The sequence below is a fragment of the Staurois parvus genome, unplaced genomic scaffold, assembly GCF_062004578.1.
Source record: "Staurois parvus isolate SC_StPar_1 unplaced genomic scaffold, SC_StPar_1.0 ptg000025l, whole genome shotgun sequence".
Lineage (NCBI taxonomy): Eukaryota > Metazoa > Chordata > Amphibia > Anura > Ranidae > Staurois > Staurois parvus.
The window spans coordinates 7,411,537-7,428,048 of record NW_028317821.1 but is presented as its reverse complement, the minus strand read 5'-3'; the positions used below and the strand labels follow the sequence as shown (position 1 = coordinate 7,428,048).

At 38.2% G+C, this 16,512-nt stretch overlaps 1 protein-coding gene across 32 annotated transcripts in view; it reads right to left on the bottom strand.

Moving 5' to 3' along the window:
- The window catches only part of MYBPC1 (myosin binding protein C1), a 161,372-nt gene that overhangs the window by 39,719 nt on the left and 105,141 nt on the right, over nt 1–16,512 (bottom strand). For 29 of the 32 annotated variants that reach the window (XM_089694308.1, XM_089694301.1, XM_089651730.1 and 26 more), the window contains 5 exons: nt 14,560–14,664; nt 8,021–8,209; nt 6,530–6,664; nt 4,388–4,792; nt 2,127–2,498 (listed from right to left, as the gene is read on the bottom strand). In XM_089694308.1, coding sequence (XP_089550434.1) covers nt 2,127–2,498; nt 4,388–4,792; nt 6,530–6,664; nt 8,021–8,209; nt 14,560–14,664 — 1,206 coding nt within the window. The remainder of the gene's footprint in view (nt 1–2,126; nt 2,499–4,387; nt 4,793–6,529; nt 6,665–8,020; nt 8,210–14,559; nt 14,665–16,512) is intronic. The other 3 variants (XM_089651801.1, XM_089651802.1, XM_089651797.1) reach the window with 2 other exon arrangements.

The window sequence follows — 16,512 nt, the reverse complement described above, 5'->3', positions numbered from 1 at the left end:
ATTGCTTGTTCAGCCCAATGCAGTCATGAGTCATGAATTAAATCCATATCTTATAACCTGATGGAGGACTGAATAATTAAAATGTACTCTGCAGTTTAAAGTATAACTGCAGTTCCAACTTAAATACATAATTTTTTTCTTTCCCCAGCAGCCTCTGAAAACTGCCAATATAATGAGTTATTATTATTGAGAAGAATTTCTGCTTCCAAGCCTACTGTTAGCAACCTCCTGAGTCCATCCTGCTGTGCTCTGAAAATGCAGCTCCTGTTAGAGAGATTGCTCATTCAACCCAGTGCCGAACCCAGAATAAAATCCCTGTGTTATCACTTGAAGGACTGAATAATTAAATTCTGCTTACATCTTTGACTGGATATGGGTTCATGTCAAATTCACAAACAACATTGATGTGTAGTATATATGCTTCTGGCCTTCTGTGTATTCTTCCTCAAATATTTTAAGTAATGAGGTTATTGCATTACATGATCAATCATTTACAAAAAAAAAATCACATTTTACTAAGCGCACAGTGGGAAAAAGAGCAGGACATACAGTACAATGAAGGTAGTTTCTAGGAATTTAAACACCCAGTGTGAAGCAGTATTGCTGAATTATCAATTTTCACCTAAACTTGTGAAACGCTGCAAACTGTGCAACCAAATCAATCCATCAAAAAGTGTCAGACACTCAAAAGGGATCTTCAATATCTCTGGCTCATACAGCTGCACCTCCAGTAATGTTGTGTACCTTATCCAGTGCAGAAAATGCAGCAAAGGATCTTATGGTGGCGAAACAGGACAGAAGTTGCAAACAAGGATGAATTTGCACAGACATACCATCAAGAAACATAAAGAAGATGACCTCTGCACACCTGTAGGACACCATTTCGCAAAACCAGGCCACACAATGGGAGACCTCAATATTTTAGTTCTTAAAGGAAATTTCAAATCCATCCAGGAAAGAAAAACTTTTGAACTAAGAATGATAATTCTATTTGACACAAGAGATAACGACCTTAATTTGGACATGGGATTCCTCACTCATTATCCAACAGTTTTATGACTATTAGCTGAAGCTTGACTCCCTCTGTGTGAGTGTAGTATCCCCCCCCTCGCTTTGGCTGTATCTTACCTCCAGTCTCTCTTTTTTTTTTCTTCATCTCTTCTAACATTCTGCTGAAACTTTGTGATTTGTACAGTATTGCTTGGACTTTGAAGAAGGGGACATACCCCGAAAGCTTGTCCTCAAAATTGTATGTTAGTGCAAATAAAAAAAGTATCACGGACAGTACTCAATTGTTTCTGTCACCTAAACTTAAAAATTGTCAATGATGTCAGCACTGGGTATACAGATTCCTGTAATATATTTATGTCATACAGCTGCTTAACTGTGCAGGAAGCATTAGTACCAGCCAAAATATTTTTTAGTTTTGGATAAAGTGGGGAAGTGAGAGGGATTTCTGCCAGGGATTTTTTCTCTCTGTGATGCTGTTGGGTAGGTTTTCCCTCACTTCCTGTCCCCATCATGCCCATACAATAAATGGAATGGTATGGTTTCCACCAGGATAAGAAGGCACACACAAAAATAAAAAATAATTTAATTGGGTCTGGCCCTTGCCCAGTCTACTAAAAATATTTTTGTTTTCAAATGTGTTTCTCTTGGAGATATGTTACATCACTTCTTGTCCTGACAGGAAAGGGGACACAAGCAGCAGTAACAATCTGACAGAGGCTCTAACCTTTCCCCATGTAATCCAAAACAAAATAGGAGTTGGGTTTTAATATAATTCTGAGAAGTTAGCATTTTCTCTAGTCAAAGAAGCAAATTTTGACAAACATTACAGGAAATGGGGCTGTTGTTACAATCTTTTGCAAAGAGAAGTAGAGGTGATACTCATAACAGCCACATTATATCTTCCAGTTCTGGGTTTCTTGTGCAGATTAAAAAATAAAAGGGAACACTTAGATTGGCTGCTATATCAGCAACACCAGCATTTTCCCTTGCTTTATTTAGTTATTTTTGCAAAAGATTTGGAACAGTTTGCAAAACGAACATTTGGTTATAACCAAAGGGATTCTTACTATGACTGGTGAAGCACACGCATAATAATTTGAGAATATTTTTGTTACCTTCATCTGGTTCTTCATGGAAGTCCTCAGAGTCAATTTCTTTGATTTGCAATACAACCTCCACACGCTTTTCTATTGGTGTCAAGTCAAGCAATGTTGCTTTTTCTCCTTTACTTTCCAATAATTTCTGTGTTTTGTTATGGTCCAGTTTTTTCTTTGTTTGTCGTTTGAGATTTTTCCATGCTTTCTTTATTTCCTCGATTGACTTGTTATTGCCCCCTACAGTATTTATGTGCTTTTGTATATCTGCCCACATTTTGTCCTTATCTGCAGCGTTGGTTTGAGCTCCAAAGAGTTGGGGCCCAAGTTTGGCAATTTTATCCACTAAAGTATTCAATTCCTCATCTGAACATTTCGACGTGTCTGCTCCTCCTGCCGAAGATGGAGCAATCGCAGATGAATGGAAATTTAAACATGCTTATGGGGCCAAAAAAACATAATTTGCACATAATATATGTACTAAACAACAGTACAGAAAACTAAAATTTCAACTTTTCATTTTTAGTTTTTAAAAGCTTGATGGAAAAGGGCTAAATTAATATTGTTTTGAAAAATTGAACAGGACCTAAGTAGGCTGTCTATGTAATGTACCTAAACTCACAAAAATGCATGCTTTGCAGAGCACCCTGCTGTGGTTTGAATAGGACCTATGAATGCAGAGAAATTTAAGTACTGCCTGCTTGCTGTTGATACCCTGCACAGATTGTGCATCTCTGCTAGAAGGGGACAGTACCTACATAGAGTTGATTGGATACAATTTTAGCACAACAGTTTTAAAAAAGTGCCTTTGGAGAACTTGAAGCTTACCAAAAGCTTTCCACTTGTTGTCGGTAGTGGTAAATATAAAACATTGACCTGTAGTATTATATAGTTACCCCATTAAAATGAAGAACAATATGGGGTTGATTTACTAAAACTAAAGAGTGCAAAATCTGGTGCAACTCTGCATAGAAACCAATCAGCTTCCAGTTTTTTTTGTCAAAGCTTAATTGAACAAGCTGAAGTTAGAAGCTGATTGGCTACCATGTATAGCTGCACCAGATTTTGCACTCTCCAGTTTCAGTAAATCAATGCCTATGTGAAGTATGTATTATATGTATAATACTCATAGCTTTAGTAAGTGTTGTGTTGGGTGAAGAGACAATCACCCAAGAACCTGAACTTTAGTTATAGGATTATTTCTCCTCAATGTCATGTAAGGTGGTATATTTTCAGTCTCTTGTGCTCATAGTATTTCCATATACTGTATAACCAAACTGATACTCATTGAGGGATTCTAAGTTTGAATAGTGATATGGTTTGGAAGGTAATACAATATTTAGCCATTTTCTTCCTCTTCAGCAATACAGTGAAGCTACCATAAATGGATTTCTTCACAATCTTCACAATTTGCAATGCAAACTACAAGGTTTGTCCACTGATCATATACTGATATATTGAGGGTACATACAGAATACACAACAACCATATCTACATTTGGATAATGTAGATATCATTATATTAAAGTACAGCTGAAGCCACAGAAACAGATATTTGGTTAGATAGACATAATTCCAACGGCCTCCAATTTCAATGTTTTACCTCTTTCCTGCTAGTGGAAGCTTTCCACTGTGCGTCTAATATGATTGCGCAGTTTAATATGCACCAGGGCTTGACCTAGTCCACTCTGTTATTTTTACCTGATTGGTCAGACATACCCGTCTCTTCCTCAGAGCATAAAATCTAAAAAAGGGTGCTTGTGATGAGGGGTGTAGCCTTCATTTATCTCTACCAGCATAAAGCCCTGCAGTCAAATGGCAGAAAGCACATTTCCAAAAAGGGCCAAGGGTATTTGAAGGTTGTGACAAAGTAAGTTAAATATCATAATGTAATGGTACAAGATTATATATAAAACGAAACTATGAGACTTCAGTTGGACTTGCTGGTGGTTTATTAGTGGTTATACGACTGACTTCATCCTTATTAATTGATTTTCCTTAAATATAGGCTATCGAACATTATGAAAGTCTTCCTGGCAGGATGACAGTAAACTGTAGAGGCATTAATAAAATTGGGAGAATTGTATTAGGCCCTAAAGCTTTTATTATGGAGGTAAAAAAGAAGCTGGACAGAGAAAAATTACTATAGCACACGATGAGGTGGTTGTGGCTGGAATTGTGGATAAAAGATGGGGATAACAACTAGCACAGATGTTTTTCACTATACCTTGCTTTATATCGATATAATCTAAATAAGGTTGTACATTTTAAATGAAGTTTTACCTCCAGTAACATCATCTTGGATATCTTCTTCATCTCCAGGAGTTCCCTCCAACTGCTGAAGTTCCAACATGGCCTCCACGCGTTTCTCCAAAGTAGTCAGATTTGATCCAGATTCAGGCACATCTCCATTTTCCACAATAACGTCTTTTTTATTTTGTTGCAGTTTGTCCTTGGTATGCTTTTTGAGTGCATTCCATTGTTTTTTTAGGTCTGCAATGGACCTGTTCTTGCCCCCTGTGGCATTAACTTTGGCTTGGATGTCTGCCCATATCTTACTCTTCTCAGCTTTGGTAGTTTTAGCAGACAGAGCACCACAGATGCTTGGGCCATTCTTAGACACACAATCAACTAACATATCTTTCTCCACATCTGTAAATTCAGGTTTTTCGTGCTTCTCATTTCCTCCTGGTGAAGATGCACCAACCTCAGAAATACTGCTTTCACAAATCAGGGCTGGGGCTGCATTTGTATCTCACCTTTGCATTAGTTTTTACTTGGTATGTACACACCAAACAATGTTAATCTACCCTACCATTAATTCAGGCATTCACACCAGTGCAAATATATTGATGCTAATGTTCCACGTGCTTAGTTTAGTAAGGTATAAAATGTGAAGGCCTCTTGCTGCACTTCAAAGTAATGTGTTTGGAAAGAAGTTTATATATAATTTTAACTGTATAAAATTAAATATGTATGTGGTAGAAGTCATATGGTAATACTAACTGAATAGTGCAGAGCTAAAATTTAGCATTGCAAGTTCCCAGTAGTTCTTGTCAGAGTTTCCTTACAGCTTTTTTGCTAACTTTGCAATATAGTAATTTACCTTTACTGTGTTTCCTAGTGGATACAAAGTTTATGTCAATAGTCACAACTCACAAAATGCAATTGGTGTTGTATATCTGTGGTGAATGCATTAATTTAGTGACATACAGTATGTAGGTAAAAAAGGAATGTTTCTATATGGGCTTTTGGTAAAATAAGTAGAAATGTGTAAAAAATATATATAGTAAGATTTCAGTGCTTACTCAATTGAAACATATATGCATAGAGATCCATAAAAATGTAATCTATGGGTCAATGCAATAAGTTGCAGTGTTATTGAGTGTAAAGCTTTAAATTGACCCTGCAATGTGCCCAAAGCTGCTATAGCAAGCTCCATCCCTGAATTACGATCACCAAAGATCAATGCTCTGCTCCGCACAAAGCCCTTGAAACCTAAACAAATACTCAAACTTTTGGGGTGTGGGTAGGTGTGTCACCACCACCATTTCACCTACTTAATAGTCTGTGGAAACCTACCACCAGCTCCAATTTCTAACATATAGAAGGTGGGTACATAACACATCTATGCAAATATTGATTCTGAGAAACCCATTATTTGCATAAGCACATTTGAAGGGTGTAAAGATGCTAGAAGCACAACAATGATCATAAAGGTGCAGTTTGGCATCTTATGGTGCAAAGTATCTTTGGGGAGAGGGGAGACTTTGATTTAGCAGCTTAAGGAAAAATACAAAGTCATTTTAATAGTTCATGCTACAACTTCTGTTGCCAGGATTATACCCACAGTCTGGAATTCTTGGGTTGGTGTGTCTGACATCTGTGAGTCGACATGATCTTTTATGAAGTGCGTATCACCTATAAAATCTACTTAATTTAATTAACCAAATTTACAGTTTAAATATATTCTAGTATGTGTAGCTATAAGTTGGTTGTGCTGTCAGTATATTGATATGATAGCATATATGTGGTTTGGAATGTTTTATATATCAACGTTCTTGTCATTTCCAGTCCAGATCCAAATCAGAATTTTCTACATGCACAACACCAATGTACAAAGACAGCAATAAATATCTTTATGTCACTGCATTGACAAGACTGCAACATTCTTGGTTTGGATCCAACAGGCAGTAGTAATGCTCATGGACGTGTTAATCTGAATGGCTACCAATTGTTTATATCCAAAGCTCATTCTTAAACATTAGAAAAAGAAACATTTGAAACCCAGATTTTAAACTATAAATCGTGACATGAATAAAGCATGACAGCATTCAGTACTGTTTATTGTTAGGTTCATTATTGTTAAGCAAATGAGGATTAGACAAAAAGTAGAGGCTAGGGACATGATTTCTGAATGTTTACCTCCTTCAAAGCAGTACTCAATAACATAACCATCTAACCCTGCAGCACCAATGTGGTCAGGGGGTCTCCATTTCATTGTCACTGTGGTATCAGTTACTCCATCTACGGTCATCATGGTTGGTGCACTTGTGACAGCTAGAGGAAAGAAAAGTAAATTAATAAACAATATGATTAAATAAAAAGGAGCAGAATTGGAAGGCAGTTGAACTGTAGGTGAACATCCATTAACTAAACAGGTCCGATTAATTATTTTTCACCTTTATGTAAATAGCAGACACAACTGTTACAGATCTTATTTCATGGAACATTAAGCAAACTACCAATTATTTCTAAATTGCCTGATTGTCTTTTCCACCAATAAAGTTGGTGGACTTAATCATGATCTTGTCTACTGCACTGCTCATCTACTGTCCGTAACATGACATCTCAAACCATAAAACTGCATTGTTGTGCAAATGTGATGCTGTAAAGTATTGAAACATAGAAAAGTGACATCAGTGGTCCATCAAGAGTGCCCCATCTTTTTTTTAACTTTGATGTTTGAATCCATTTACTGTCAGCTGACTCACTACCTCGGCTAGTAGTTCATTCCAAACATCAAATATTATTTTGGTAAATAATAATTTCTAAGGTTAGTTTTGAACTTTCTTCCTACTAGTTTGAGGTCATGTCCACATGTTCTTGATCTTGGTTTCATATTGAAAATGCTGCCCTTCTGAACTTTATTAAGCCCTTCAAAGTATGTAAAGATTTCAGTGATGTCTCCGCTTTCCATTTTTTCCTGCAGATTGTACATAATAAGTTCCTGAAGTCTCTTCTGATATGTTTTACTCCTCAGGCCTTTCACCATGTTTGTTGCCTGTCTTGTTCTATCTTTTCAATATCTTTTTGTAAGTGATGTCTCCGAAATTGGACACAGTATTTTAATTGAGGTCTAAATAAAGATCTATATAGGGGAATCAGGCCTCCTTTCTTCTGTGATACAACCTAGAATTTTATTCACCTTTCCCACCTCCTGCCCACACTGCTCATTTTGCAATCATCTGAAATAAGTACTTCCAAATCTTTTTCCTCTGTAGTTCTGGCTAACACTGTGCCCTTAATATTGTATGCTATGCAGGCATTCTTTTTCAATAGGTGCACTATTTTACATTTGGAAACACTAAACTGCAGTTTCCACTGCTTTGGCTATTCTTCCAGCAATGCCAAATCATGTTCCATGTTACAGACACCTCCAGGGTGTATCAATCCTATTTCATACCTTGTATCATCAGCAAAAAGGCATGCCTTTTCCACCAACCCTTTAGTTATATCACTCACATATAGATTAAATACAGCAGGACCAAAGTACCACAGTAAAATCATCAGCTGTGTAAAAATATATTTAAACAAATAATTTATGCTATAAACATAATTATACATTCTTCTAACATTTACACACCCAGTAACAAGAACCTATGCCTACTGACTTGTAGTCTAACATTTACTTACCTAGTGGGACAAAAGGTTTGGAGGGCAGGCTTGGTTTAGAAATCCCTATTGAGTTGACAGCAAAAACCCGGACCTCATAAGCCACACCTTCAATCATTTTTTTGGGTTCAAAAAAGGTATCCTTACATAAGTCAAAATTTAATCTCATCCACCTGGAGCTCTGCTTCTTTTTTCTTTCAATAAAGTACCCTGTAAATGTAAGCATAAACAAACAGATATATTTATACGTTGTGACTATGATACTGGCAAATAGTTACAGTATATTCATGATTACTAGGTTTTAATTGCCACCCTTTGGTGAAGTTTCAGGACTGATTTCAGTAGTTTATTAAATAATACCTTAATTGCATATTTCTTTAATTTATTTACATACTACAAAGTGCACTTATCCTTTTTTCTCCCTTCTCCTGACCTAGTCCATCCACCTCCATCACAGATGCATATTTACCTTGGTGGGGCCAGATGTAAACAAACAGTAGAGCTGCAGACATTGGATTGAGGTAGGTATGCGTCTGTGGATCTCTGGGGGGGGGGGGGGTTAACTAATATCAGGGAAGTAAGGCAAACAGGGTATGTGCACTAGAACAGCTTATAATGTTGTCTTTTTGCAAGGGGTATGTTAAAGTGATTTTAAACCTTCAATTATTATTTTTTATAAATAACAAAGAAATCATACTTACCTGCTCTGTGCAATGGTTTTGCCACTTGCTAAGCCAATAAAGAGGGAGAGAGCTGAGAGAGCCACTCGTGCACATTGCTAGATCGAGATCGGGCTCAGGTAAGTATAAGGAGAGCAGACCACAGAAGGTTTTTTACATTAATGAATAGTTTGCATCAAGGAAAAAACCTTCTAGCTTTACGACCACTTTAAAGGGAAGCATGGAGTAAGGACACCTTAAACTTTATAGCTGTTTGCTATGAAGCAAGTATAGTTGCCACGTCTTTAGCACATAACCTCAAAGGTCATTGACAAAGATACGATCATAAATACTGAGAGTTGTTCATAAAATACTGAGAAATAAAAAGCATTGTTTAACTTATTTATATGGTGTGATTCACCTTCATCTGTTGCAATGATAACCAAGACACTCCTTTGTAACCCCTCAAAGGAGCTGGATAATACTACAGGTAGTCATAGCTGGGGAACTTAACCATGCAGCCTACATCTTTTTGTAGGCATCCCCTGTGATGATTACTGAGCTATATCTTCCCGAGAGAGAGTTGATCAGTGGTCATATGTGGGCGGCACACGAGAGATCCATTTTTGGGCTTAGTTTGCAGGCAAAAAACAATATTTTACTTATAGATCATTTATTATGATCTGGAACTATATAAATTAGGCAGTATGCACATGATCTTGGGATTGACCAGTAGGGAAAAGGAGAAAAGCAAATGTATAGATTTAAATATAGCTTCCCAAAACATTTTAGACATCTCCACATCATATGAATAAGAGTTTATGTTTTCCTATCACATCTTGTACAGTGAGGAGATGAAACTTATCCCCTTATCATCTTTTGTAACAGAGAAAAGGAGCTCAGTGAAACAAGCATTCATCCATTTTTCCGCAGAAAAAGTATCTATGTCCTGTCTAGATCTTACATCACCTGTAATAGCCTAATGAGGCTGGAAAGCTAAAGGTAAGTCTGGTCCCAATCACTTGTGTTATCATTGAGTTCAGTGGAAAGCAGGGGTAGAAAAGTGTAGTAGTGCATGCATATTTGGGTTTGAAATGTGTAACACAACTGTAGGTATTGGAAATAGCAAGTCCTCTTAGAGTTTCTGAAAGGACTTATTGTGATTTCTCTGAAATCCTTGGCACAGAAATATTAACCCTGCTACTAGCCATTGTTCAAAGCTCTTAAGGTTCATAAATTCTGGTAGGGAAATGTTATGCCAAAGACTGAGTCATATATTTGGAAAACTCCATATATTCATCTCCATAGATAGTCATCTTCATAACTTCCCAGATTTTGTGGTACTTTGTGAGCGTTCAGAAGACAGATCCTTTTTGCAAGTGACCAGCCTCTAGAAGAGGAATGAAGGGTTCAATGGAAGTACAGCCGAGACCACTTTCAAAATCCCTTATCCTGACATTTGCTGCAGTTGGGAGGCAAGGAAATACATTTTGCATTAGCAGCCACCCGCCCCCATGCTGTCCTAGCTAACTGGAAAGTTGTAAGTAGAGATGAGCGAATCGAACTAGGCGAACCGGAATTCGAGTCGAATTTCAGGAAATATTCGATTCGTGTCGAAACCGAAATTTTGCCTACTTCGGGTGCGCGAATCGAACATTTCCCGATCAGCCGGCAAAAGTGTCCCTGCAGTGAGCTCCGCTATTTCTGACAGTTCTCTGACAGAAGGAACACATGTTTAGCGGTTGAAACATTGTATCTATTAGTTTACATTTAGGATACAGATGTTTCAACCACTGTACATGTGAAGAAGTTGTGAGAGAACTGTCAGAAATAGAGGAACTCTGCACATACACTTTTTGCCGGCTTGGAATTATTCTTCTTTTCATCCTACTTCTTCTTCTTCTTCATCCTCAGAAGAAGAGGATGAGGATGAGGATGAAGAAGAAGAAGAAGAAGAAGAAGAAGAAGAAGAAGAAGAAGTAGGATGAAAAGAAGAATAATTCCAAGCCGGCAAAAAGTGTATGTGCAGAGTTCCTCTATTTCTGACAGTTCTCTCACAGCTTCTTCACATGTACAGCGGTTGAAACATCTGTATCCTAAATGGAAACTAATAGATACAATTTGTATCTATTAGTTTCCATTTAGGATACAGATATTTCAACCGCTGTACATGTGAAGAAGCTGTGAGAGAACTGTCAGAAATAGAGGAACTCTGCACATACACTTTTTTCCGGCATGGAATTATTCTTCTTTTCATTATACTTCTTCTTCTTCTTCTTCTTCTTCTTCTTCTTCATCCTCATCCTCATCCTCTTCTTCTGAGGATGAAGAAGAAGAAGAAGTAGGATGAAAAGAAGAATAATTCCAAGCCGGCAAAAAGTGTATGTGCAGAGTTCCTCTATTCTGCAGATACACTTAGAGGAGCTCTGCAGATACACTTAGAGGAGCTCTGCACATACACTTTTTGCCGGCTTGGAATTAATCTTATTTTCATCCTACTTCTTCTTCTTCTTCTTCATCCTCATCCTCAGAAGAAGAGGATGAGGATGAAGAAGAAGAAGAAGAAGTAGGATGAAAATAAGAATAATTCCAAACCGGAAAAAAGTGTATGTGCAGAGCTCCTCTAAGTGTATCTGCAGAGCTCCTCTAAGTGTATCTGCAGTATAGAGGAACTCTGCACATACACTTTTTGCCGGAAACCGCTGTATGGAGTGAATGTCCCAGAACTGTCAGAAATAGACTATTTATGACAGTTCTGGGACATTCACTGCATACAGCTGTTTTAACCGCTGTATGGAGGGAATGTCATGGAACTGTCAGAAATAGACTATTAATGACAGTTGTGGGACTGTCCTTCCATGCAGCGGTTGAAACATTGTATGTATTTGTTTCCATAAATGGATCCATTTATGGAAACAAATACATACAATGTTTCAACCGCTGTATGGAAGGACAGTCCCACAACTGTCATTAATAGTCTATTTCTGACAGTTCCATGACATTCCCTCCATACAGCGGTTAAAACAGCTGTATGGAGTGAATGTCCCAGATCTGTCAGAAATAGACTATTTATGACAGTTCTGGGACATTCACTGCATACAGCTGTTTTAACCGCTGTATGGAGGGAATGTCATGGAACTGTCAGAAATAGACTATTAATGACAGTTCTGGGACTGTCCTTCAATGCAGCGGTTGAAACATTGTATGTATTTGTTTCCATAAATGGATCCATTTATGGAAACAAATACATACAATGTTTCAACCGCTGTATGGAAGGACAGTCCCACAACTGTCATTAATAGTCTATTTCTGACAGTTCCATGACATTCCCTCCATACAGCGGTTAAAACAGCTGTATGGAGTGAATGTCCCAGATCTATCAGAAATAGACTATTTATGACAGTTCTGGGACATTCACTGCATACAGCTGTTTTAACCGCTGTATGGTGGGAATGTCATGGAACTGTCAGAAATAGACTATTAATGACAGTTCTGGGACTGTCCTTCAATGCAGCGGTTGAAACATTGTATGTATTTGTTTCCATAAATGGATCCATTTATGGAAACAAATACATACAATGTTTCAACCGCTGTATGGAAGGACAGTCCCACAACTGTCATTAATAGTCTATTTCTGACAGTTCCATGACATTCCCTCCATACAGCGGTTAAAACAGCTGTATGGAGTGAATGTCCCAGATCTGTCAGAAATAGACTATTTATGACAGTTCTGGGACATTCACTCCATACAGCTGTTTTAACCGCTGTATGGAGGGAATGTCATGGAACTGTCAGAAATAGACTATTAATGACAGTTGTGGGACTGTCCTTCCATACAGCGGTTGAAACATTGTATGTATTTGTTTCCATAAATGGATCCATTTATGGAAACAAATACATACAATGTTTCAACCGCTGCATTGAAGGACAGTCCCAGAACTGTCATTAATAGTCTATTTCTGACAGTTCCATGACATTCCCTCCATACAGCGGTTAAAACAGCTGTATGGAGTGAATGTCCCAGATCTGTCAGAAATAGACTATTTATGACAGTTCTGGGACATTCACTGCATACAGCTGTTTTAACCGCTGTATGGAGGGAATGTCATGGAACTGTCAGAAATAGACTATTAATGACAGTTGTGGGACTGTCCTTCAATGCAGCGGTTGAAACATTGTATGTATTTGTTTCCATAAATGGATCCATTTATGGAAACAAATACATACAATGTTTCAACCGCTGCATTGAAGGACAGTCCCACAACTGTCATTAATAGTCTATTTCTGACAGTTCCATGACATTCCCTCCATACAGCGGTTAAAACAGCTGTATGGAGTGAATGTCCCAGATCTGTCAGAAATAGACTATTTATGACAGTTCTGGGACATTCACTGCATACAGCTGTTTTAACCGCTGTATGGAGGGAATGTCATGGAACTGTCAGAAATAGACTATTAATGACAGTTCTGGGACTGTCCTTCCATGCAGCGGTTGAAACATTGTATGTATTTGTTTCCATAAATGGATCCATTTATGGAAACAAATACATACAATGTTTCAACCGCTGCATGGAAGGACAGTCCCAGAACTGTCATTAATAGTCTATTTCTGACAGTTCTATGACATTCCCTCCATACAGCGGTTGAAACCGCTGTATGGAGTGAATGTCCCAGAACTGTCAGAAATAGACAGAAACTGTCACAGAACTGTCCTTCTTCTCATCCTTCTCCTTCTTCTCATCCTTCTTCTCATCCTTCTTCTCATCCTTCTCCTTCTTCTCATCCTTCTCCTTCTTCTCATCCTTCTCCTTCTGCTCATCCTTCTTCTCATCCTTCTCCTTCTTCTCATCCTTCTCCTTCTTCTCATCCTTCTTCTTCTGCTTCTCCTTCTCCTTCTTCTCATCCTTCTCCTTCTTCTCATCCTTCTCCTTCTTCTCATCCTTCTCCTTCTCCTTCTTCTCATCCTTCTCCTTCTCATCCTTCTCCTTCTTCTCATCCTTCTCCTTCTCCTTCTTCTCATCCTTTTTCTTCTCATCCTTCTCCTTCTCCTTCTTCTCATCCTTCTCCTTCTTCTCATCCTTCTCCTTCTTCTCATCCTTCTCCTTCTTCTCATCCTTCTCCTTCTTCTCATCCTTCTCCTTCTTCTCATCCTTCTTCTTCTCATCCTTCTCCTCCTTCTTCTCATCCTTCTTCTCATCCTTCTTCTTCTCATCCTTCTCCTTCTCATCCTTCTCCTTCTTCTCATCCTTCTCCTTCTCCTTCTTCTCATCCTTCTCCTTCTCCTTCTTCTCATCCTTCTCCTTCTCCTTCTTCTCATCCTTCTCCTTCTCCTTCTCCTTCTTCTCATCCTTCTCCTTCTTCTCATCCTTCTCCTTCTTCTCATCCTTCTCCTTCTTCTCATCCTTCTCCTTCTCCTTCTTCTCATCCTTCTCCTTCTCCTTCTCCTTCCTCATCTCCAAGGGCATTTAAATTAAAGGTACAGTGTTCTGCACTAATTTAAAGGCTCTCTGAAGCCTAGAAACCCTTTAAATAAGTCATCTTCGTAGCGAAGAAATTCGCATCGAATCGAATTTCACACTGGAATTCGCCGAATCAGCCGAATCGAATTTTTCATTTCTTCGCTCATCTCTAGTTGTAAGCTTTATCCTAGCCTGATTTGCACTTGTTCTTTAAAGTGAATCTTGTCTTTACTTGTGAAGGGCAAAGGAACAGTTTCACTTAAATGCCACCTCCTCACCACTATATACTCACTTTCCCTAGTAGACAGAACAAACTAAGGGAATGTTCCTACAAAAATACATTTTACCACTGTTTCTTCAGAAATGTAGTAATTGCTATAGTGTTTTTTATGTAACAGAATGAAGGCAACATGTATCACTTTGAGATTATAAATTTACTTACCCGTAATAGGGCATCCACCGTCATATAATGGTGGGTCCCATTTCATAGTACACCAGTCCTCTCCAACCTCAGTCACATCAGGAGCTAGTGGTGCATCAGGTATATCTGACAAATCAAACAAACATTCTGTAGACTTGAAAACAGGTATTATTGTTTAGGCAATGTGTTTCTTTACTGAAAATAGCTCTACAAAACTACATCCAAGGAATATACAGTACATGTTTATACTCCCAGACATTAGAAAAAAAATGCTTAAAACAAAAAATGTATTCATCGGCACTTAACAGAATTAAAAGGAATTTCCACTTTCTTCAATAATGTGAAAAAACATTCACTTGTTGCCTGATGATGACTGGTGAGATTCTCCATGTTTGGACTTCCAATTATCTTTAGTCTTTCTCATAAAAGCAGTAGTGAGCCTGTTGCAGCATAGCATCAGAACTGATAAGCACTCCTTATTTAGGACTCATGCACACAGGACGTTTTTTCCTTCCCTGGATGCCTTATTTATTTCAGGTATTTATATAGTGCTGTCAATTTATGCAATGCTTTACAATTTAGCCAGGAGCCAATTAACCTACCAGCATGTTTTTGAAGGGTGGGAGGAAACTGGAGAAAACCCACGCAGGCACAGGGAGAACATGCAAACTCCAAGCAGGTGGTGCTGTGGTTGGGATTCAAACTAGTGAACATAGTACTGCCAGACAGAAGTGCTAACCATTAAGCCACTGTGCTGCCCTTTGCTCCAGGGGAGAAAAACACAGCTGAAAAATGTACCTGCAAGCTGCATTTGGCATGTGTGTTTATGTGTGTTCACATGTTTGATGTCAATGCATTCTGTTGGCATGAATATTAATCTATTCTGTCTATTAGAATGCAATTACATGCAAATGTGCGAATGCAGCTAAATGTGTTAGCTTAAATAGCGTTTATGCGCATTTGGTGTTTTTTCCAGCCAAAAAAAAAGTTTTAGCTATAGATACTGTATACTTTATGTAGGATTTCCCAAGAATATTAGGTCTTACTGTGCCAAAGCATGATAACGTTAGTGTTGATATTTTAGGTGCCCAAAAAGCAAAGCATGGTCCTGTGGGGCTACCTTAGGCTAAATAAAGTGTTAGTTTTAGATTAAGTGTTCGTAGCATCATGTGTTTTGGGTTCTAGTCAAAGAAGGGTTAAGTGTTTGGTTAAAGAGTGTCTATGGTCAAATGTAAAATCATATATTCATTTTCACATTTGAATTACTTGTAGCCTACTCCTAACATTCTAAACCACGGGTGTCAAACTGGCGGCCCTCCAGCTGTTGCCAAACTACAAGTCCCATGAGGCATTGCAAGATTGAAAGTTACAAGCATGACTCCCAAAGGCAGAGGCATGATGGGACTTGTAGTTTTGCAACAGCTGAAGGGACACCAGTTTGACACCCCTGTTCTAAACAATCTTGATGTTTGTAAACTTGCTTTGTGAAGATTTCCACACATTTACTCCCCCGAATTTTGTGACACGTAATCACTATGCCCTGTGGGTAGGCACTGCTGTGTCACACATTTCACAGAGCTTGTCTTCTGAACTACAGAGGAGAGGAGGAGTTGCAGGGGACGGAATCAGCACAGGAATCACTGCTTACAGGGAGCAAGGTACCATGGGATATGTAGTCCTTATAAACTAAACATAAACAGCAGAAGAGAAGCTGCAAAGCATGCAGGGAATTCGGGAAGTCATGGGAAGAGATAGTCGGCAGGCAGGCTGCATTCACAACATGAAAGGAGATTTTTGAAGTAAGCTTATATTGAAATGTGAAAAAAAAATATTAATAAAATAAAAGTGCAGCGCTAAAAAATATATAAATGTGACACGATATGTAAAAGTGATCAGAGAAAAGTCCCAACAACGGTGACCTAGGGTAACAATGCACACTAACCAGAAGTGCACATTAAAAGTGCAGTGTAGGAA